Source organism: Dromiciops gliroides, chromosome 5, assembly GCF_019393635.1.
Source record: "Dromiciops gliroides isolate mDroGli1 chromosome 5, mDroGli1.pri, whole genome shotgun sequence".
NCBI classification, from domain to species: Eukaryota; Metazoa; Chordata; class Mammalia; order Microbiotheria; family Microbiotheriidae; genus Dromiciops; species Dromiciops gliroides.
Window position 1 is genome coordinate 57,215,793 of NC_057865.1, and position 25,682 is coordinate 57,241,474.

General features: G+C 37.1%; 1 protein-coding gene across 1 annotated transcript in view; it reads left to right on the top strand.

Moving 5' to 3' along the window:
* The window catches only part of MALRD1 (MAM and LDL receptor class A domain containing 1), a 910,872-nt gene that overhangs the window by 483,034 nt on the left and 402,156 nt on the right, over nucleotides 1-25,682 (top strand). The window contains 2 exon segments of the mRNA XM_043967510.1: nucleotides 19,987-20,232; nucleotides 22,306-22,463. Coding sequence (XP_043823445.1) covers nucleotides 19,987-20,232; nucleotides 22,306-22,463 — 404 coding nt within the window.

The following is a 25,682-nucleotide window of genomic DNA, read 5'->3' on the forward strand; positions in this document are numbered from 1 at the left end:
GAACTGAAGCAGAGCAAAATGTACTGTATATAAAATAACAGCTTTAGTGTAATATGATCTTCTGGGAAGCACGTGGTTATTTTCAGCAAGGCAATGATCCAATATAACTCTGAAGGACTTATGAAAATTGCAATCCATCTACAAAGAAAGAACTGCTGGTATCTGAAAACAGACTGAAACACATTTTTTTTGTTGACAAGTTCTTAATCTGAAGTTTTATTTTTATCTGTTTTCTCTCACAAACTAGCTAATGTAGAGTTGTTTCCTTGACTACTCATGTATAATATATATTGAATTGTTTGAGTTCTTGGGGTAGGGGTGGGAAGGAAGGGAAGAAGAGAAGTTGGAACACAAAGTTTTAAAAAAATTGATGTCAAAATTTGATTTTACATGTAATTTCGAAAATAAAATTCTAAACTGGGAAAAAAAGGTAAACACGAAAAAGAAATTATAAGGGATATTAAAAGTTAAACTGTTTACATTCCTACATGGAAAGATGATACCTGTAACTCATAAGAACTTTCTCATTATTAGAGCAGCTGGGTGAAGTGTATTTAGACAGAGGGCACAGCTGTTAGTTGAATATGAAGGGCTGATATCTTTAAAAAATAAAATTAAGGGGTGAAAGGAATGCACTTGGAGAAAGGGAAGGGTATAGGTGAAATGGGGTAAAGTATCTCACATAAAAGAAGCAAGAAAAAGCTTTTGGATGGAGGGTAAGATGGGGGAGGTGCAGGTGAGGGAGTGAGCCTTACTCTCATCAGAATTGGCTCAAAGGGGCAATAACACACACACACACACACACACACACACACACACACACACACTCATTTGGGTATAGCAATCTATCTTACCCCGTAAGAAAGTAGGAATGGAAGGGGATAAGTTTGGAGGGGGGGAGAAAGAAAGCAGGACAGATTGAGGGAGGGGTAGTCAGGTGCAAAACACTTTTGAGGAAACACTGCATGAAAAAGATAGAAAATAGAGTAAATATCATGAGGAGGGAATAGAATGTAGGGAAATAGCAATAGTAACTGAAAACAATTGAAACGAGTTTGTCTGACAGTCCTCAGTTCTCAAAAACATAGAGAACTGAGTCAAATGTAGTAAAATAAGATCCATTTCCCAATTGATAGATGATCAAAAGATATGAAGTTTTTAGATGAAATAATCAAAGCTACTTATAGCCATATGGGAAAAAGTGCTCTAACTTACTGATTGGAGAGATACCGGTCAAAACAATTCTGGGTATTCCCTCATACCTATTGGATTGAATAATAGGACAGCAGAAGAAAATGACAAATGTTTTAGGGATATAGGGAAAACGAGACATTAATATACTTTGGTAAAGTTGTAAACCGATTTAAACATTCTGTAGAGCAATTTGGAACTATGGCCAAAGGGCTATAAAACAGTGTATACTCTTTGACATAGTAATACCACTACTAGTTTGGTATCCAAAATGAGATTTAAAAAAAAGTTGAGGAAGAAATTGAGTTGATGTCCATCAATTGGGGAATGGCTGAACAAATTGTAGGATCAGATTTTGATGGAACACTATTATATTACAAGAAATTATGAACAGGATACTATCAGAAAAACCTGGAAAAACTTAAATGAGCTGATGCAAAGTGCAATGTGCTGTATACAAAATAACAACAATATTGTAAGATCTGCTGTGAATGACTTAATTTTATGCCAATGATCCAAGACAACTGTGAAGGACTTATGAAAAATTCAGTCCATCTCCAGAGAAAAAACTGATGGTATCTGGATACAGATTGAAGTGTAATTATTTTTAGTCCCGTTTTCTAAAGTTTTTTTTTTCTGTTTTCTTTCACAGCCTGACCAATGTGTAAATGTTTTCCATGACTACACATGTATAATTTATATTGAATTGATTGAGTTATTAAGGGGGGGACAGGGAGGGAAGAAGAGAATTTGGAACAAGAAGTTTTAAAAATTGATGTTAATTTTTTTTTACATGTAATTTGGGACAAATTAAATTCTAAATAATAAAAATAATTTTAAAAATTAATTTGCCTAGAGATAGGGATTTAAGGTCAATTCTACAGTGGGAAAAAATGTGGTTAGGCTAAGTAAATTAGGTGATATAAGTAAAGGTCTTAGCCACTGTTAACAGAGTTGACTGGATTTTCTAATGGAGTTGTTTTCAAAACCCCCTTAGCAGCCTTAAATAAACAGAAGCTTAGAAAGCAAAAAGAAAAGAACTTCAGTGTTACAACTCAACAGACATCCATATGTATCATTTTTAGGCACAAGAGTATGATTTAAAAATTGATTTCTATTACAAGGGTAACATATGATACAATTTATATTGTTTTCAACACCTTTTAAAATATCTATTTTACTGCTATTCTTTTAAACTTGATATTAACATTTATTATTATAGAATCTCATTTTTTAAAAAACTTAGTTATTAAATATTCATTAGATTTTAAAGAACACCTGAGATACGTAGAGGAGAATATTGTTTACAAGTTGATGACTGTTGTTGTTTGGAGGTACATTTCTGTTCACTTACTCCAGTTAATACCTCTCTATTTTCTCCTCTTGGATCTGTTTTCTTTACCTGTGATAATAGTCACTTTTTTTTGAGGGGCAATGAGGGTTAAGTAACTTGCCCAGAATCACATAGCCAGTGATTGTCAAGTGTCTGAGGCTGGATTTGAACTCGGGTCCTCCTGAATTCAGAGCCGGTGCTTTATCGACTGCACCACCTAGCTGCCCCAATAGTCACTCTTCACCCCTCAATTGTCAGTTCTTTATTCTGAGAATAATTTCCACATCCTCCTTTTTCTGCAAAATGTCTATGTTATCACTAAAAAGGATGGTTGCAGCTAAGCATCTGTTCTTGTTCATCACCTGATATGACATTGAAATGATCATGCTTCATAGAATCAGGTAGCATATGAGCATTTGAAAACTGGAATTTGAGTGATAGATTTAGGTTGGCTTCATCTATGCACAAAACAAGAGAATGGCATTAACAATTCATCCCTAGGGGCAGCCAGGTGGTGCAGTGGATACAGCACCAGCCCTGGAATCAGGAGAACCTGAGTTCAAATCTGGCCTCAGACACTTGACACTTACTAGCTGTGTGACTCTGTGAAAATCACTTAACGCCAATTGCCTCACCAAACCCCCCCAAAAAAAAACACCCCAAAAAACAAAACAATTCATCTATAGATTCAATTAAACAACAAACAAACAAACAACAACAAACTTGAATTAAGTGCTTGTTATGTGCTAGGCCCTGTGTGAGGCACTGGGGATACAAAGACTTAAATGAAAGAGTCCCTGCCCTCAAAGATTTTCCATTCTATTGTATGTTCACAGACAAGTAAATGCAAAAGATAATATAAAACTCTGTGTGTGTGTGTGTGTGTGTGAGAGAGAGAGAGAGACAGAGAGACAGTGAGTGAGCGATTAAAACTGAGATGGAGGATGGAGGATGAAGGAGGGGTGAAGAAAGAACACAAGTAGAAGATGGCACATGAATGTGAGGATTGAGTGCATTCTAGTGCCTTTATTCATGAGATAATGCACATGCTTTGTACACTCTTCCCATAGTAGATAGTTAAGCCTTACACTTAATTTGTGTTTAGTTGATATTAATTGACTGAATGACTAATTCCACATAAAATCTAAGTTTATAAAAAAAGGAGTTATTGGGAGATGCTAGCTACTTTGCTAGTATTATTTTCTTCTATCTCAGTGAATACCACAAAATGTATGCTATGTGATACCAGGGAGTTAAGGTAATTTTTTAAAAATTTCCACCTTAGAATATACTATAAGTATTTACTGACATTTTGAGATTCCACCTGAGTCATTAGATTTTGGAAGTGTTCTATAAAAGTTTTCCTATTTAATCCATATCCCTTTGGTGTGCATTTGATCATCCTCAATCAGTCAGTTAATATTTGTTGTTCAGTCATTTCAGTCATGTGACCCCATTTGTGGTTTTCTCGGCTAAGATATTGGAGGGGTTTGCTATTTCCTTCTTCAGCTCATTTTACAGATGTGGAGAGTGAGGCCAACAGAGTTAAGTGACTTTCCCAGCATCATACAGTTGATAAGTGTCTGAGTTCAGATGTGAATTCAGGAAGAGGAGTCTTTTTGTCTGCAGTCAGATACTCTTTGCACTCTACCACCTAGCTACTTGTGCCAGTTAACTTATCTTAGTCACCAGACTGTGCCTGGCCCTGGGCTAAATTTTAAGCTCTGGGAATAGAAAGAAAGACAAAAGATAATTCCTGCTTTCAAGGAGCCAGTGAGAGTAGGAAATCATAGTATGTGTCTCTCTGTGTTTATGTGTATGTACATACACATAAATATTTGGTTTACTAAAAATCACTTGAATATTAATGTATGAGGACATTACATAGAATTGAATGTTAATCACAGGTTAGTGTTTAAACAAGTCTGGGCAAAATAGAAAAAAAACCCTATATAGCCATTGGAAGGCTAGAAATTATAATGGGACATATACAAGCATCTGGGTTAATGACAATCATTGACATGTTAGCTTATAGTATATAGGATACTGCAAAATACTGGCAAAAGGAAAGGAAAGGGCAGTAAATGTTTACATAGGACCTACTGTGTACCAAGAATTATGCTAAGCACTTTACACTTATCTCATTTGATCCTCATAACAACCCTGTAAAATACTTGGTTTTTAATCCCTATTTTATGTTTGAGGAAATTAAGGGAAAGAGAGGCTAAGTAGTTTCCCCAAGGTCACCAACCAGTCAATGTCTGAGGTCATATTTGAGGTGAAATACTTCTGATTCCAGGCCTAGTGGGCAGTGTTTAATCAAGCCTGGGCCAAAATATGCTTCCCATCTCTTTGTTCTCATTCTCTGCATATCTTGTGATAATCACTTGCCATTGGCATTTAATTTAGTGCAGTTTACAAAAGATATAACTTGGAAATAATTTCTAATTAACATCACTGCAGATCTCTGCTGATATTTATACTCTATCAGTAAAAACATCCTCAGAATAGATCTAGAAATCAAATTGCTCTTTCTTCCTTTCTCCTGAGTTTATGTAATGACTTTGCTCAACTAGCACCGTGGTTCATGTTTTGACATGAAGTTGCTTGCTATTATATCCTTCCTTTCTCTATTTCTGTGCTACTGTGCTGATAGCCATTAGGGAGATTCTTTAACTAGATTGCTTAATAGAATTACCACCTCCTCTACCTATCACTAATCACAAACATGTAAGTAGCACTTTTTTGAGAATGAGCTCAGAGGCCATTATCATTTAGGAAATCATTAATACTTGACTTACTTGGCTCAGTCTCTCCATCCACCATACTATTATGTTCATGGCCAAGGCCATAGGAATCCTTTTAAAATCTCTTAACACCCACTTCTCAACATGTTGGATTCCTTCCTTGCTCTTTCGTGGCTTCCTAGAACTTCCTACAAGAGTTCTCACAAAACTCTGCCCTTCTTACATACTGGATTTTCCCCTCCCTCCTCACCTGGTATTCACATTGGAAACCAGTCAAGTGGTAATGACAATAGCAACCATTTTGCCTTCTTCAGGGCTCTGTGAACTTTAACTAAGAATGCACATAGAGAGAAAGCCTCCTCCTTACCCTTCAATCCTGGCTCCTTTCTTAGAGGCAAAACCCTTCTCCTTTGAATTGCCCAGCCTCTTTTTGCTCCTCTTCCATACATCCAAACCCTGCTTTCTATTGGATTTATTTGTTCAATATCTTATCCTTGTCAACCCTTGCCCCTCATTAGGTTGTAAACTCCTGAACAAGAATCCTTCTTTATTCAGCTTGGCCCCTCCCACTGTCCCTAGACTTGTGGAATTCAAACAAATATATTACCTCTGATAGGAACATTCACAGGGAGTTAAGGAATGGAAGGGGGAAAGCCTTTTCAGTTATCCTTCAGATTAAACCACACAGGTAGCATCTGAGTCTATCTACATGTAAGAGTGACCCTTTTCTGTTTCAGAAATTCCATAAACAGCTCAACTAATAATTCAATTTTCTATTTATATGTTCTTTCCTTATATTGTATAAACTCCTTGAAAGGTGGTCTCTTTCATTTCTGACTTTGTATCCCTTGTGTTAAGAATTGTATAGTAGTAGACACTTAATATCTGTTGGTTGATAAACCTTAATTCAGTTTACCAAATATTAAATTCTAACTCTTTTTCTGTTATATTGGTGGATGCTGAGGGTATATAGAGAAGGGAATGAAACTTTCCTTTCCCTGAAGGATCTTTCATTCACTTTGGAGGGGAATAGAATAACATATAGACAGAAAATGAAATATATATATATATATATGTATATATATATGTATATATATATGTGTGTATATATGTATATATATGTATATATGTGTGTATATATATATACACACATACACAAAATACTTTAATACTTTCTTTAGTAGGAAGACATGTGTCTAATATTAAAGGAAGTTTGCTAACAATAGTATGGAGATTCCAGAGGTCATATTAGAAGGGAATGGGGTTACATGAGGGAAAAGACTATCAATGAAGGTTTGTGAAAATGTGAAATGGTGACAGGGAAAAAAGAGCTTTAACCAGGAAGATTACTACTCAGAATCTTTGTGATTCTAAGTGTAAACATTGAAAAACACAAAATTCACAATATGACTGTCAATCCCTGAATAAGGGGTATTGCAGTGTGTGTGTGTGTGTGTGTGTGTGTATGAGTATGATAAAAGCAGGGAAGATGGTAAGACTATCATCTTGCTCCATGGTAGAAATGGGGATTGATGGAGTTTTGTTGTCTGTATGGTATTTAGAGATACCCCAGTTTGGGGTACTTATGCCCAATTCTTAGACAGGCTATACTTGCCCCAGTGCAATTCATATATTGGATAGATTGTCCCTTCCTGGGTGAGTTGGGTTGGGAAAGCGTAGGATCCTCAATAGGGTCTTTGGTACTGAATTGGCTTTTTGGGTAGAAGGGGAAGGGCATCAAGGCAGATGCTAGTCATCTTCTCTTGTCTGGGAAAGAGGAGATAAAGGTAACAACAGTAATTAACATTTGTATAACTCTTTAAGTATGCTTTACACATATTATTTTATTGGACCTTGTAATAGCCTAGTAAGGAAGGTGCTACTACTATCATCCTCATGTTTACAGATTAGAAAAAAAAATTCTGCTTGATTAGGTAATTGCTCAGGGTCATGCAGTTAGTCTGTGAGGTAGGGTTCTATCTCAGATCTTTCTGACTCCAAATCTAAAGTCTATCAACTTTGCCAAAAAACTGCTCCCAAGAACCCTTTTATTTGTCCATTGACTTACTTACCAAAGTACCACAAGGAACTCAAGTCAGGATAGTACAGTCTATAAAATGTATAACAGAACTGGGCAGATGATCAAGTGTGGTTAACATTGTAGCAAGAAAATTGTTGCCAACTGTTATGTGTAGTTTCTGCGGGACTGATGCTTGAGTGGGATTGCTGTGATTACTATTGAGAGAAAGTAATTACCTTTGTGGAGAACAGTTTATTACCTGCCTTATATTCATTGACTAAAGGAAAGCAAAATGCCAAAGTAATTAAACTGGAAATATATTTTTTGTGGGAAAGGGGATTCAAAGCATAGAAAAGTACAGTAATTGCTCATTTAAAGCTACAGAGGACCTTTGTTTCCTTCTTTCACTCTAATTCAGAGATTCTTGTTTGTAGCTACATGTGATTTAAATGTTTAGATTTAGAATAAGCCTATCGAACCATTTCTGCCCACCAAATAAGGGCCTATAGTTTAAGGGCCAGGTGAAGGTAGGAGTTCTTGGTAAATTCACCAGAAATAAATGAAAGCATTCAAATGAAAACTCACCCCTTTCAAACTTGTTAAAAAAATTAAGATTCAACATATTGATACAGGTTCTTCTGCTTAAATGCTACAGTATTTGAAAACTAACCATTGGACTTACATGTTTATATCAATTATATAGATCAATATTTTGATTTGTTTCTCAATTGAATAATTTAGTTTTCAGTTAGTTTTCCCTTTTTATTTTTAGGATAGAAATTATTTCAAGGATAAATATGCACTTCACTCAAAGTATATGTACCAAGTAAAGTGGCTCCCTCCTTTTGTACATCTAAGTCCAGCTCTTATCTGAAGTCTTCCTTGATCACTATATCTCCAGCTGTTTTAGCACTTATCACTTAGCCCTTGTTCATATTCTGCCTTACATTTTTGAACTTCCTCTGGGTTTCTGGTATTTGACTCTGACCTTCCCTGCTTGACTATCTCTTATTCTTTTTTATATCCCAGGAAGTGCCAAGACTAGTGCTTGGTAATGAGTAAGTGTTCAATAAGTAATTGACACAAAAAAAGGTATATTAAGGGGCTCTCAAAATTTCAAATTGTCAATTAAAATCTACATGAAAGTTTTTGAAGGAAAAAGATATTTTTCCCCATTATTTAGGGAACTCTTCCACCTGAAGGGATTTGCAATTTTTAACTAAATGAAGTTTGCAGTTATTAGAATCGTCATACTTCCAGGTAATTCTTTACTTCGCATATTGTCGATATGAAAACAACTTAAAATTCCTTGGATTCTGTTACCATGCATGAGATGAGTACAGAAAGACAGACACCAGTAAGCAGTAGAATGAGTTGAAGAGAGTGAATAAAGATAGGTGCAATATATTGACTGATAACTGCCTACATTATTTTGCCTTCCCAGAATTCGTCCACTACCTCTTATATGCTACTGACCTTCATGAGCCAAAACCAGCAAGAAAGTGTTAAAATTATAAATTTCTTAAACGTATTCATCGGACTTCCTTCATTGTATCTCATTCACAGCTAGGTTTTAAACCCCTGAAAGTTGAGCTATGTAATGAATTCATTGCATTCCATTCTATCTTGAAAGAAGACACATTATAAACTCAGTTAGGAAATACAATATTTTTCAATAGTTATATGCTTCAACAATTCTTTTCAAGCTGGAACCATTAAAGGCTATTTTCCTTTGTAGGTAATTTAGGATTCCACACTTGAGCTCCCCTTATTCAGAGTGATTTTCCAGTACAGAATTGGAATTAGGGTTAGGTCAGCAAAAAAAGTATTTCTGAAACCTTAACTATTATAACATTGCTACTCTAGAAATGTGAGAAAATAAGTCATGGTGGCTGGACCATGTTTTGGCATTTAAGCATACCTTAACTTAGAGACAGTGTGGCAAAGTAGATAGGAATTGGTCACAGAGTCAGGGAGGCCCAGATTCCAATCCTGCCTCTGATACATAACCAGCTGTATGATGTTGGAGAAATTATTTAACCTCCAAGGGTGTCTTCATATTCCCTATAATCTACCTTTCCAAAAAACTTTTGTTGCAATCTGTGTGGAAGAAAGGATTTCTCATAGTAAGAATATCTTACCCTGATGAAAACAAAACAATGAAAAAGAAGCAAAAAAAGCCTTAACATATTTATGTCCATCTTGACCTAATCCCCCCCCCCATTCATTATGTAAAAGTTGACCTAGTCCATGTTTAAACTGGGCCATTTAACCCCTCATTAATAATCCCCGTGGTGGGGCAGCTAGGTGGCGCAGTGGATAGAGCACCGGCCCTGGATTCAGGAGTACCTGAGTTCAAATCCAGCCTCAGACACTTAACACTAGCTGTGTGACCCTGGGCAAGTCACTTAACCCCAATTGCCTTACTAAAAAAAAAAACAAAATCCCCGTGGTACCCTGAATTTAGGGGCTCTCCATACTGATGTTGTTGCTCTACTTAATGTGGACACAAGATCAGCAATACCTCTCCATCTCAGAATTCCTGAGCTCAACAAATCTATCCAACTCAGTCTCCCCCCACCCTGCCCCCCATAGCAGAACTCGTCCAGATCAGTTGTCTTTCCCTTTCCCAAAAAGTGCTAATGGGTACATCTTTACCTTCAGGGAGAGAAGTCTCCACTATTGGCTGTAGGTTTCTATAGTTGATCATGTCTAGTATGGCCCACTCTTCTCCACCTTATCCACTTGATAAGGAGATAAAGCCACATTTCTTCTCCTCTGTCCCCGCCCCCCCCATATGTTTGTTTTTTGTTTTTATTTATTTTTGAGGGGCAATGAAGTTTAAGTGATTTACCCAGGGTCACACAGCTAGTAAGTGTCAAGTATTTGAGGCTGGATTTGAACTCAGGTCATCCTGAATCCAGGGCTGGTGCTTTATCCATTGCACCCCTTACTAGCTGCCCCCTTCTTCCCACATATGGATTAAACAAATGTCATGGGAAAATATTGAATTACAGAATTTTTATTTAACAGTATTTAAAATGAATGGAACAGTGGATTGAAATATTTGATGGAGATAAATTGTAGTTTGGTGTTAATAACAGTGGTTGGAAAGATTTGGCTTCACTGTTATTTCACATGTGAGAGACCTAGGGGTACTGGCTGATTAGAAGCTCCATCTGAATCAACAATCTATCCATCTGTACCATTGGAGGGATGCCTCCATCAAGTGCTTACAAATAACCTTACATTCTAAACTAACGTTAGCTTTGGCTATCATATTTTTCCTGTCTATCAAAGTCATTAGACATTGAGTCAGTTGTGTTGTTTCTTTGGCATCTTCACTGTGATGACTAGTATTATTCTGTAGTAAATATCTCTAAAAAGCAATGTGAGGCAATGTCTAAATTTTTGACTATTCTCCATTTTTCAGTTACCAGATTGTTGCAGCAGATCTGTTAAGAGCAACTATATCAATAAGTAATATCTTTTCACTTTTACCTTTTCTAATTTCATATTGCCTTTGGCCTTTGTTCCCATTAGCTGATAGCATGTAAGAAGTCATTGATTTTAAAGTGACTCATAATTGTGAGAAAGTTTTTGCTGTTTGTGTTTAAAACAGCTTCCTTTTCTTAAGGGATTATTTAGTATTTACCATGTGTGGTATCTTCTGACCATTCTTGAAGATAGTATGAAGGTCATTTGGGTTTGAGTCTTCTGAGCAGTCAATGCTTTTTAGTAAAGAAAGAAAAATTTAAGCCTCATCTTAAGTCAATTTATCTATATATCTATCTATCTATCTATCTATCTATCTATCTATCTATCTATCTATCTATCTATCTATCTACCTCTATGTATCTATGTATCTATTTATTTTTTTTCAGGGCAATGAGCATTAAGTGACTTGCCCAGAGTCACACAGCTAGTAAGTGTCATGCGTCTGAGGCTGGATTTGAACTTAGGTCCTCCTGAAACCAGGGCCAGTGCTTTACCTACTGTGGTGCCAACTAGCTGCCTCCTTAAGTCAATTTAATGATGAGATGAAGCATGAATCCCACACTTTCTCCTACATTACCTCTATATGGGTAGCAACAAGAGCATAAATTACAGTTACTATAGTGAAAATAGAAAAGAGGAAATTGATACAAAATATTACAAAAGGAGAAAAGACATTGCAATTAATATATTTTAGACACCAAAATTGATGTATTTCAGATGCAAGGGATTGGGAATAGTTAAGGACTACAATGAGGTTTTGAATTGTTCTTGGAACAATGGTGTTGCTATTTAAAAGAAATTTGGGAAAAAAGAATAGAAAAGAAACAAGGAATTCAGAAGGAGAAACATGTTTTTGGGGAAAGATGACAAGTATCTGGCATATAAGGTCTGAGGTATTGGTAAGACATTCAGATGGAGACATTCACTGAATACATAGGTAAAATGCACATCTGTTTTTCATAGAGATTTTGGTTGAGAGATAAAGATTTGGGAAGGCCAGCTGTGGGGATGTTAGTTAACCAATTAGGAAAAGGCAGAACGAGACAGAAGTTACGGGGAGGAAGATTGCAGGACTGTTTCACTGGGCAGTCAGTTGACCTTCTCACTTCAGTAAAAATGTTTAAGTAGAAGCTAGATGATCACATCTATAAGACGGTATAGATTCCAAAAAGGGAGAGGGATTTATGTTATAATCCTCTAAGGACATGTTCAACTCTAAGATTCTGTAAACTTCTTCTAGACTATTATTTTCTATTAAAAACCTCAATTAAATCCCCATTGTATCCACATCCCTTTTGTTATATTTTAAAATCAACATTTGAATTAATATGTGATTAGGAAAGGGCAGTCAGGTGGCTCAGTAGATAGTTCCGGGCTTGGAGTCAGGAAGATTCATTTTCCTGAGTTCAAATCTATTTCTGACACTTACCAGCTGTGTCTTTAGGAAGGTCACTTAATTCCATTTTCCTCTGTTTCCTCATCTGTAAATCAGGTTGTAGAAGGAGAGAGAAAACTACTCCAGTATCTTTGCCAAGAAAACCCCAAATAGGGGTCATGAAGAATCAGACATGACTGAAAAATTCCCAAATAGCAATGTTTGGGAAAGAAGTGACTTAATGGACAGAAGGCCAGACTTGCAGTCAAGAAGTTGCAGGTTCAAATGCCAGCTCTTACACTATGTAACCTTCATGTGGTGACACCATCCCAGATGATTTGGGCATGTATGTGCCAGACTCCCAGTAAAAGTGTGTGTGTGTGTATACATGCATGTACTTGAAGTATGGAGAGAATGTAATGTAAAGACAATAGAGCATATGTTATCTTACATATTTTCATTACAAACTCTCAAGAAGTATCTATAGAGTTCATAAAAAGGGTAAGGGTAACATGACAAGAAGATATAGTCAAATATTTTGGAAATAACAAAAGGCAAATATTTTAATTTTATTTTAAAATTATTAGTTTCTAACATACATAGATCAATGTTTCATAGATTTGGCTAGTATGACATCTGACAATTCAGTGTTTGAAGATTCAAGTTTAAAGAGATTTATTTGTGCCTCTAAGTTTGATCTTCATATACTCCACAAGGTAGTTGAAGTGACTACAGACATGGATCTGTGACCCAAGAAACCTTATGCCATGGGTGATCTTGTTTGGGGATGATATAAAAATACATCTTTTTGCTAAATTAAAAACATGACTTTATTAAAACGGTTAAGTCCAGCACTGTTGAAAATTGTAGATTTAAAGACACATATCTTTTACAAATCCATGATCTCCTTACTAATCCATAACTGTTACTGACCATAATTTTAGCTAGATCCAGCTTTCATACCTTAATCTCACCACCAAGTTTTTTTTTTTTTTTTACATTATTTCTTCCTATCTCATTCTCTGTCTTTATATTAACATCACAATTCTCCTAAGGCTGGTAAATACCTCTAAAATTTTAAGTCCAGGTCTCCAAGACATTCTTGTATCAAAAGCTCTAGCAATTTCTAAAAGTTGCTAGTGAATTTTCTTGGCTGCATCCACAAGAGGTTTATTTATTTTATACTATTTGAATTAATTAAACTAAGGTTTTAGTTTGTCCTTCTATGACCCTTGTCATTTAAAATCCTCTGCATATCTTTCATATTGATGAAGTAGAGAGTTGTTTTGTTGCATTTTATTTTGTTTTCTGTATAGACCTGGGGTTTCATCGTTATAGAGAATTTCCTGTTGAGAATATGTCCAGCATCATAAATAGGCAGTTTCTCTCATGTTTATATTATAAGAGAGTTGCCTCTGAAGCCAAGATTGTAAGTGATTTATGGAGGACCACAGACAGAGGCAATAGGTGTCTAAATTAGGATTTGAATACAGGCCTTCCTGACCTTGAGACAGGCTTTTTATTTACCATGAAATGCTACCTCTTTCTCTCTTTTTCTTTTTTTCGGGTGGGCATTTGGGGTTAAGTGACTTAACTATGTTCATACAGCTAGTAAATGTCAAGTGTGTGAGTCTGGACTTGAACTCAGGTCCTTCTGACTTCAGGGCTGGTGCTCTATCCTCTGCACCACCTAGCTGCCCCCCTACCTCTCTTTTTCTTTTTTTCTTTACTATAGTATGTTATTATTTTCTAGTTATATGTAGAGATAGTTTTCCACATTTGTTTCCATAAGATTTCTAGTTTCAAATCTTTTTCTCTCCCTCCCTGCTCTCCTCCCTTCCCAAGACAGCAAGCAATCTGATATAGGTTATATATGTACATTCACATTAAACATATTTCTGCATTAGTCATGCTGTGAAAGAAGAATCAGAGCAAAAGGGAAAGACCTCACAAAAGGAAAACAAAAAAAGGAAATAGTATGGTTCAATCTGTATCTAGATTCCACAGTTCTTTTTATTCTGGATTTGGAGAGCATTTTCCATCATGAGTCCTTTGGATCTATCTTGGTCCATTGTAATGCTGAGAAGAGTCAAGACTATCACAGTTGATCACACAGTGTTGTTGATACTGTGTACAATATTCTCCTGTTTCTGTTCATCACTCAGCGTCAATTCATGTAAATCCTTCCAGGTTTCTCTGAAATACACCTGCTCATCGTTTCTTCACATTGATTTTTTTTTAAAACTTTGTGTTCTAAATTTTCTTCCTCCGTCCCTCTTCAACCCTCCCTATGGAATCAAGCAATTCAATATAAGTCATACATGTATAATTATGCCAAGCATCTTCATATTAGTCAAGTTGTGAAAGAAAATAGCATAACTTTAGCAAGAGGAACTAACAAATAAAATTATATTTCAATCTACATTCAAATACCATCAGTTCTTTCTCTGTTGGTGGTTTGCATTTTTCATATGTCATTCTGATAGCATCCTGCTCATCATTTCTTTTGGTTACTATTGCTAACTGGATTACCCTTCATCCTATTCCCTCCCCTTCATATTTATTCTATTCTTTATCTTCTTTCACCCTATGCCTCCTCAAAAGTGTTTTGCATTTTACTGCCCCCTCCCCCAATCTGTTCTCTCTTCCTTCACTTCTCTCCCCTTTCCCCCTTCCCCTCCCACTTTCCCTCAGGGGAAAAGATATTACTATACCCACTTGAGTGTTTATGGTATTCCCTGTTTGAGTCAATTCTGATGTAAGTAAGGCTCACTCACTCTCCCACTCATTCCCCATTTTCCTCTCCACTCCATAAGCTTTTTCTTCTTCAGGCACCAGCCCTGGATCCAGGAGGCTCCAAGTCCAAATCCAGCCCCAAACATAAGCCATCCCACCCTACCTTCCCTACAAAAAAGAAGGGTAAATTTTTTACATATATCATCCCTTCATATTCAATTCAAACCTGTGACCTCTGTCTCAGTATATTCCTTTCAGCTGCCCTAATACTGAGAAAGTTCTTATATGAGTTGGAAGTATTATCTTCTCATGTAAGAATGTAAACAATTTATCCTTTAATGTCCCTTATGCTTTCTTTGTCCTGTTTACCTTTTTATACTACTCTAGGGTCTTGTATTTGAAAGTCAAATTTTCTATTCAGTTTAGGTCTTTCATCACAAATGCCTGAAAGTCCTCTTTTTCATTGAAGTCCCATTTTCCCCCTGAAAGATTATAATCAGTTTTGCTGGATAAATGATTTTAGGTTTTAGTCCTAATTCCTTTGCCCTTGGGAATATCATATTCCATCCCCTTTGGTCTTTTAATGTAGAAGCTGCTAGATCTTGTGTTATCCTGACTGTGGCTCCACAGTATTTGAATTCCTTCTATCTAGCTGCTTGCAATATTTTCTCCTTGAGCTGGGATCTCTGGAATTGAGCTATAATATTCCTGGAAGTTTTCCTTTTGTGATCTCTTTTAGGAGGTAATTGGTGGATTGTTTCAATTTCTATTTTAGCTTCTGCTTCTAGAATATCAGGGCAATTTTCCCTAACAATCTCTTAGAGGATGGTGTCTAAGCTCTTTTTTTGGTCATGGTTTTCAGGTAGTTCAGTGATTTTCAAATTATCTCTCCTGGATCTATTTTTCAGGTCAGTTGTTTTTCTAAGGTGATATTTCATATTACCCTCTATTTTATTTATTTATGTAGAATTGTTTCTTAGTTTCTCATAAAGTTACTAGCTTCCATTTGTTCAATCCCAATTCTTAGGCAATTATTTTCTTCAGAGAGCTTTTTAATCTCCTTTTCCATTTGGCTTTTCAAGCTGTTCACTTTTTTCTCATGACTTTCCTCTATCACTCTCACTTCTCTTTCTATTCTTTCTTCCACTTCTCTAAATCTTCCTTATATCTCATCTACTTTCTCTTCAAAGTCTCTTTTGGTCACTTCTAAGGCCTGAGACCAATTCATATTTTTTTTTGGCATCTTTAGATTCAGGAGCTTTAACTTTGTTATTACCTTCTTCTGAGGATGTATTCAGCTTTAGTTTGCCCCAAAGCAGCTTTTTATGGTCTGCTGGTTTTTCTGCTTACTTATCTTGATCCCCTATTTCTTGGCTTTTAACTCCTTCTTAAAGTGTAGGGTTGCTTCCAGGATACTCTGTTCCAAGCTACAGCTTGGCCCAGGGGGTAATTGGGCTTTTTCTCAGCCTTCCTGACCTGAGAGTAACCATGACCCACATTCTCTTTGACCTGTAAACAGAAGTATGATTGAAATCTGATTCTCTATGGTCAGGAGCTTGGTGTGTCTGTGCCCCTCCCCCACTGGATGGCTGTCCTTTAACTTTGCTTGCTGGTTCAGAATGTGGGCTCCCATTCCCAGTTGCACCAGAGACTGTAGCTATTCCCCCAACCACTGGACCCCATCACTGCTAAAGTTTCTTAGGCTTTGGTTGGAGGCTCTGCATGCTGCACTTCTCTCTCTGCTCAAACAGCAGGTGATCCCAGTTACCTAATCCATCTTTGGCTGGAAAAGAATATCACTCTGCTCTTATGTTGGTTATGCTTCTCCAATAGTGTTTTATCACATTATTTTTGGAGGGATGTGGACAGGTTTTCTGGAGATTGGAGAGTCAGCCTTTCTTCTGCCATCTTGGCTCACCCCCCCCGCCCCGCCCACCTCTCTTAGAGAAATTACAGCCATATAAAACTGCTTGCAGGTAGCAGTATGATAATATGAAACCAGGCTGAAAATTTCCCCCTTTAATCAAATAGAAGTGTTTTTCCACTCTTCCTGGAAAGAGAATATTTCTCCTTCCCAAGATCTAGTCTGACAAATATTGCTTGAAATGTTCAATGGATTCATAGAAACTTAGAGTTGAAAGAGACTTTTAGATCTCATCTAATTCAACAACCCATGTGCTGGGCAGTTTTCCTTTTCAGAGCATTCCTTAAAGAATGTCATCCATCATAGCAAATATAGTGCCTTCCTCTTCCTATCAGAGGTTGCCCCAGACAATCTGCAACTTTTACAACCTCCCTTTTACAATGATCCTCAGCAAATGCTCCTCTAAAGGGACAGCTCCTTTGTAACAAAACATTTTAAGAACTTCTTTTTTTTTGAAAAGCACTAAAAACAATAAAGTTCTGAGGTAGCCAATTAAAAATAATCTTTTCAGTTTGTTACTCTGAAAAATGTATTGATATTATCTGGAAATACTTTGAGTACCGCTTTTAGTAAGAACTTGCTAAAAATTGGTTGAAGAAATATAACAAATTTTATTGAAGATTTTTTCCTAAAACACTATATGCTACTGATATGTTAAAACAAATCCTACTTTCTTTCCTCTCTTTTAGTAACTTGTCCCTCAATGTTTGGTTAAGAGACATCAGTTATAGTTTTGAGTCATTCACTCACTGGAAAAGAATGTTGCTACGAGGACCAGATTCTGTCTCAGAATTTCAGAGTTGACAGATGCTTCAAAGAATAGCTACTCCAAATCATACACAAGCAAGAATCACCTCTATATTGATTCCAACAAGTGATCTTGCTTTTCTTGAAAACCACTTAGAATTCAGCAGTGACTTCTAGCATTGACTATATACTTTTTTTTCTAAGATCCCTACTTATACTGTCAGGTCAAGTACAGGGGGCTTAGCTGACCTTTTCCCTCTTTGGGTGCTAGGGTAATCCCTGAGGGGTTAGGGGTTTCTTGCTAATGCCATAAAGCTCATAAACCCTAACTGATCTTGTTCCTTCCTTGATTATGTGTTGATTATCAATCAGTCAAACAATTTTACTAAATGTACTACATTTTACTACAGCAGTATGATTGATATAAGTTGCTGCTGTTGTTGTTCAATAGTATCCAACTCTTTGTGACCTCATGGACCATGACATGAGAATGCTTTCCATGGGGTTTTCTTGGCAAATGATACTGAAGAGGTTTGCTATTTCCCCTCAAGATGTCTGGGACACTTTCCCACCAGTGCATAGAACACCTAGGGAAAAACATATACAATTGTAGAGAGTATGTGTGGCAAAGGTGTAATTCTTAGTTCCTGGATGTTGGCTTGATTACATGAACAAGATGTTCTCCTTAATTCTGGTATAGCTTTCTACTTGGGTTCCAAAAAAATGTGAATCTTTGTATTTGGCTCCTGTAGTTTCTGATGAAGACATTGTGATAAACTAATCTGAGGACTCTGCCAGGCTAGTCATAGGAACGTAGAAAATCTTCTGGACCTCTGAGTTCCATGAGGTCTTCCTCCAATAGGCAGGGAGCACCAAAACTATGGTTTAGGGTTCTAATCCTTTCCTCCACACCTCATTGATTCAGCTCACTGGATTAGCTCACTGCTTTACCTGGAATTTTCTTTTCTCTCCACTTTTTAAAATCTCTTATAATCTCAGGTTTTAAACTGGTTTCCTGATTGCTTTCTCTCTTAACTTCTACTACTTGTTTGCTGGCTTCAATTTGTACTTCTCTGTATTTTCAAAGGCACCAAATAAAATCGTATCTTTCACTGGAGGCCTTTCCCAGCCCCTCTTAATTCTACTGCATTTCCTCTGTTAATTATTTCCTATATATCTTGTATATAACTTGTTGTTATCTATTTGTATTGTCTCCTCCCATTACATTGTGAGCCCCTTGAAAACTGTGTTTTGCCTCTTTTTGTATTCCCAGTGCTTAACACAGAATCTGGCACATAGTTGACACTTAGTAAATGTTTATTGAAGGATTGATAGAGATCTTACAGTCTGTTATCATTTCCTCAGTTAATCCATTTACTCTTCTTCTGCATTATGACTCCAGGTGATTAATGGCATTTTTTGAACTTATTGTAAAATTTAGGATTGATACCTGGTTTTCAGCTATTTGAGTTTATAGTAATTTTATCACTTATTGCATGGAAAGTGATATAATTTGATTTATTCAAGCCACCTCCATCTTTATGCCAATAGTAAAGGGGTACCCACTACCTCCCAGGTAGTCTATTCTATTTTGGGCTGTATCTGATTTTTAGGAAGTGTTTTTCTCATTTTATTCAATTATTTGTCTCTTTGCAACATCCAGCTCTTGGTCTTAGTTCTTCATTCTCCACCCAAGCAGAATAAGTGGGAATTGATGGAATCAATTTAAAGCTCAAAAGTGTATAAAATAAAATAATCCTGGCATTTTCTTGGTTTCCATCATCTCCACCAGAAATAATGCACAAAGAAGGCAATAATACTATGCTGACTTATGTTTTTGTTCAATATTTCTTTGAGAAAACCAAGCTCTGTAACTGAAACCTTAAAAGTATTTATTCTTGTACTGTCTGCTGCAACTTACTTTGACACTATAGACAAATTGAAATGGTTCAATTCCATAGTGCACAAAAGGAAAATGCCAGTAATTAAGCCAGATTAGAAAGCATTATTATGCTGGAAATAATGGAAAGCTGGAACTTTTCCTTAAAGGCTTTGCTTTGTAAGGGGAAAAAAAATGTTGATCATATGGGCTATGTTTATATTTTGTACAAAATTAATAAAATGATAATAGAATGAAACTTCAAGTGCATTGTGGGTATTTACATAAAATGCCTTTTGAGCAGGTAGGTGGCACAGTGGATAAAGCACTCGCCCTGGATTCAGGAGGACCTGAGTTCAAATCTGGCCTGAGACACTTGACACTTACTAGCTGTGGGACCTTGGGCTGCCCCACAAAAACTGCCCCACAAAAACAAATGCTACCCCTTTTTAAATAGAAATACTTATTTTAGCTCTAAACTTCTAAAACCTCTGATGGATTATAGAAGTATAATGCCTCCCTCATTCTTCTTTCAGATTCTTGTCCATATGGCTATAGAGAATGTCAGAATGGCAAGTGTTTCCAACTAGAACAGAGCTGCAATTTTGTAGATGACTGTGAAGATAATACTGATGAAAACGAATGTGGAACTTCCTGCACCTTTGAAAATGGCAACTGTGGTTGGAAAAATTCTCTGGCTGACAACTTTGACTGGGTTCTGGGAGTTGGCTCACCTCTGCTTCTGAGTCCTCCCACAGACCACACCCTCAAAAATACAACTGGTAAGTCAGTAGCTCATTTGTGGGACCTGATCACATTGACCATGCTCATTGCTTTGCCTTCCTGAGAAGGGGCTGGAGGGTTCTAGAGAAGTAATTATAGTGCTGTTGCACATAAAGGCAATATTTGGCAAGTCATCAAAATCTAATATTAGTTACAATGGCTATAATGCTTTTAGATGAGAGAAATAGAAGCCCCTGTCTTTCAGACACTATAATGTGAACTAGGCAATTTTTATTTGGAAATATTACTAGAGATGAGCACTCTAGAATTGGAAGAAGAATTGGACCAAGAGAAGAAATGACAGACTCATAAAAGCATAGATTTAAAGCTGGAAAGGAATATCAAGGTCATCTGGTTCAATATGAGGAAAATGAGGCTCAGAGAACTTGCCTAAGGTCACATAGCTTGTGAGAAGCAGAGTCAAGAATAATTCTGCCACTCATAACTAATATGACATGGAAAATCAATGGACTTTCCAAACCTAACTGTTTCTCCATATATAAAATAAAGATGATTTGATCAGATCTACCTACCTCATTGTGAGATCATATATGTGAAAGTATGTTGGAAACTTTAAAGTGCTATATAAATGTAGGGTATGAAGCAGATTCATGGTTCAGGAAGAAGCCATTTTTACGATTGCAAAAGGCCATTTCTTACGGAGTGTGGGAAGGGGGACTCTTTGTGGGGCTGGGAAGAGAGGGCTGACTTTGAAACAGGATCTAAGTTTAAATCCCAGCTCTATCACTTACTTAATACCTGTGTGACCCTGGACAGGTCCCCTCATTTACCTGGCTATCAATTTCCTTATCTGTCAAATGAAGGAGTTAGGTTAGATCCCAGCTTCTTAAACAATGGGTCATGACCCCCTATGGGGTCATGTAACTGAATGTGGGTTTCATGAAGTAATTGGCAATAGTGAAAGGCCATATATACCTATTTTATATACCTTTTTACCCATGATTATGTAAAAATTTCCCTGGCAAAAAGGGGTCACGAGTGGAACAAGTTTAAAAAGCACTGGACCAGATGATCTCTTAGCATCCCTCTGTTTCTTACTCTATGGTTCTATGACTCTCATAGAAATTGACTCGAGGAAAACTTCAGGCAAAAAGAAAGCAGGGAATTGAAGTTTAAGTAAATTGAATGTCCATATACCAAAAGTCCACAGGGCTGTATTAAAGATAGAATTTAATTTCCTTGAGAGTAAGGGCTTCAATTTATTTCTCTCTATCTCTTCTTTGTTTCTAACATATAGCAGGCAGTTAATAAATGTTTGTTGAATTGGAATATGAAGGGAGCCTAACAGGCTAATCCCTTCTGATAAATTCAGATTTAGCCCTGAACTTGAGCCCAGAGAAAGATTCAAAAAGTCTTTTACAAAGAGCCACACTGCCCCAGATTCGGATCTTGGATGCAAATACAAAGCTGAAACAATTTGCTTATCGCCGTTTGGGTGACCGTGTGTTACTTATGTTGCAATTATGGATATGAGAATGCCAGCTCTCTTATTTGCACAGTCAACACATGATAAAATGTGAAAGCCGGCTCCATTTCACTGTTTATATCTCCCATACTGATTTGATTGCACTGAATCATGGTGAAGAAGCATACCACATCTGTTTCACAAAGCCTGTCCATTCCCTTTCATGAACTTGGAGCACCTAGTGAGCAGCCATGCATTGCAATGGGGTAATTTTATAAATCGGGCAGAGTTGGCTTGAACCACTTTCATAAACTCAGGTCCGAATGTTCTCGGTTGATAGACGTGTTCTGGGTTGATTAAATTTTCCTATAGCTGCCTGGCTGAATTGGTGGCATAAGCATCCCCCTCTGATCAATTAATGCTCCCACTAAGTACAGCAAAGTACATTTCTAAAGCACAGCCTGTTGGAAATTGTTTGGTAAATGAGCTGGAGGCTCTGCTGTTAGGCTTCCTTTCTGTTTTAAATGGAAATGCCTTTGGCAGTTCAGAGCATATAAAATGTAATTAAAAGCACTAATGAAGAATGGAAGCCCCAAATAGTTGCCTCACTATTATTATCATAACGGACTCTACTCCTTATTCCCAGGGCACTTCTTATATTTGGAGGCTACTCCAGTGGGCTTACGAGGTGAGAAAGCCCATTTGAAGAGCTCTCAGTGGCAAGAATCCAGTGCAGCCTGTACAATGACTTTCTGGTACTTTGTATCCACAAAAGCTACAGGATCCATTCAGATTCTCGTTAAGGTATGGTTCGAATCTTCTATTACTTTAGAGTGTCCCCTGAGCTCTTACCATCCAAGGTGACTTAAAACCAGAAAAGAGGTGGGGCATGTTTGCATGAGGAAGTTCTCTCTTGACTAAAGTTGCTGCCTCTGGTCAGTGCACACTGTGAGGTGGAATTGAAACAGAGAGAGGAAAGTAGAGAAGGTGGTGAATTCTGTGTCTTTGAGTTCAAGGTCCCAGGGTGGACACCTAGAGCCTATATGTAGATACTCACCTCATTATATCTGCACTGAGGTTGTTCTCTTTAAATGTAGACAACTTTATCTATGCAGGGTGTCCTGGATAGAATGTTACACTTAGGAATTAGGAAGAACTGAGGGAGAATCCTGACATGGACATTTTTTTTTTTATGTACAAATATTTTACTCATCTTTTTTCACAACAAAGAACTGAAAGTTGATACCCACTGATTGGAGAATGGTTGGATCCCTTATGAAAGTTAAATATAAAGGATTATTGTTGTACCATAAAAAATAGCCAATGTGAAGAATTCAGAGAAATTTAGGAAGACTTCTATTACTATCTACAGAATAAGGGAATCAAGTGTTGAAGAAAAATACTTATAATAATTTAAGGAAATCACCACTTAAAGATATGAAAAGAAAAACCTTCTGTGTATCAGAGGACGTATCAAGAGGGCTCTCTTGGACTTTTGGGTGCCAGACTACTCATGGCATTTCTGGCCCTTGATAGACATTTTTTTTTGCAGGGTAATGGAGGGTTAAGTGACTTGCCCAGGGTCACACACCTAGTGAGTGTCAAGTGTCTGAGGCTGGATTTGAACTCAGGTACTCCTAAATCCAGGGTCAGTGCTTTATCCACTGCGCCACCTAGCTGCCTGGATAGACATTTTTTAATGTGCCCTTAGACACATTGGTGATTCTCTCAGCCTCATTTTCCTTATCTGTATGAATGTCTGAAAGAGAATTGATTCATTAAGCACATACCATGGGCAAAGTTCTGGGGATACAAATGGAAAAGCAAGGTGAATCCTGTTCTTAGAGAGCCTACATTTAATAGAAGACAATACACAAAGGAGGTTTCATCTACAAGTCAGATGGGAAGGCCCTGTGGTCCTTAGAGTTCAGCAGCAAAGCAGATGGTAATGAATCTCCTTTAATATTCTTTCCACTGCTAAAACTACACGAACCATTTGACAACGCCACGGACTTTGGTGGCAAGGATTGCTTTTCCTGATGTTCAGCCACTCTAGCCTACTCTTCCCAGGACTCTTGGGCTCTGCAGCCAGGACTGTCTCCATCAGGGGGAATGATCAGATGGTAGTTAAGGTGAGGTGTGGTAGCTGAACTTGCCAAGCACATGCTATTTCCTGTCTCTCCCTCTGAGTGTCTTGCTGCTTCAACTGCATTGGTTTTCCATTCCTGAGGGTGGACCATTTTCATAGGGATTGCACTCCTGAATAATGAGTCTAATGACTAGGTTGGAAGCAGGGCCAGGGAAGCAGTGCTGTTTCCATGGGATCTTTGCCTTAATGGTGGACAGGTGACAGTAGATCAGCAACTGGTGTTGGTGGTGGTATGAAATGGGGATGAGAGCGGGGTTGTTTCAAGTAGTGAATAAGATAATATATGTAAGTTGTTTTGCAAAAGTTAAAGTGCTATTTTAATGTTAGCTATTCAATCATCATTATCGTCATCAACACCTTTCATAAATTTTACTTTTCCAGGATTTGGCTTGTCTTCCAAAGAATAAGTACATCCATTTCATTTCATTTTTGATTATTTATTAAGGACACTGATAATAAGCATTAAGATTGTAAGCATTCATCGTGCAAAGGCATTTAGAAAACTAGCAAAGAATTATTATTTCCTTATTCCAATATTTAGGAAAAATACTACATACTAATATATTTTTACTCAATACTGATTATTTCTACTGGGAATCTAATTCAGACATGTTAAGGAACAATTCTGAAAAAAAAATAATAAAAGGAAGGCACAATATTAATGCCTCCTGTTTCACATTTCTTCATTTTTAGCAGGGCCAAAAGGAATTAACCAAGAAGGCTGTGCTTAACAAAACTGTAAAGAGTGTGTGTGTGCGCGTGTGTGTACCATTTAACCATGTAAATGTATGTGTGTACCAGGTTTCTACCTCAAATTCCAGGAATATGTACTTTGCAAAGATGCTTTACAGGCTGCTACTGCTTGATTAGCCAGGAACACAGGCAGGTCCTACCAGCTGACACTTTTTGAAGATCTTTGATCTGAATAACAAACAATTTAACAACTCTGAAGAGCTAATGCTGACTAAATCTGTGTTTTAGCTGAACCATTAGAGACTTATTTGAGTACCTCTTTTCCATAAGCATGTATACTGTCATACAATAAGACCAGAGTAATACAATCATAATTGCAGCCAACTTTACTACAAGTATGTAATTTGTGGTGACAGATGTAAGGCAATACACAAGGCAAAGAATAAGATCCTCATGGGAATGTCTTGATTGCTTCTTTATGTTTGTCCCATTGCCATCTGAAATTACATCACTATAAGGGAACTCCCAGTATGGAAAAATTCCTCCACAAAAGTCCTTGCCCCTACATTCTAATGAGGGAGACAACATGTAAAAAAGTAGGTAGATTCAAAATATATATGGAGTATATGGAAGATAATATCAAATGGGAATGCTCATGACATGAGGGTATTCTGTGGTTAACTGGAAAGAGAATTGGACCTGGAGTTAACAAGACCTGGGTTTAAATCTGGCCTCAAAAACTTACTAGCAATGTGATGGTGTGCAAGTCACTTAACCTCTGCCTGCCTCAGTTTCCTCATTCATAAAATGGGGATGATAGTAGCACTTGCCCTCCAGGGTTATTGTAAGAATCAAATGAGATAATATTTATAAAGTATTTAACACAGAGGCTGGAATATAGTAAACGCAAAGTAAAAAGGTTTTTTTTGTTTGTTTTTTAAGAATGCATTGGGGCAGCTAGATGGCACAGTGGATAAAGCATGGGCCCTGGATTCAGGAGTACCTGAGTTCAAATCTGGCCTCCAACACTTGGCACTTACTAGCTGTGTGACCCTGGGCAAATCTCTTAACCCCCATTGACCCACAAAAACAAAAACAAACAAACAAAAAAACCCACAAAGAATGCATTATCCAGTGGGGGGGGGGGAAGGTGCATGGGGAATGGCCTCCTGCAGAAGGTG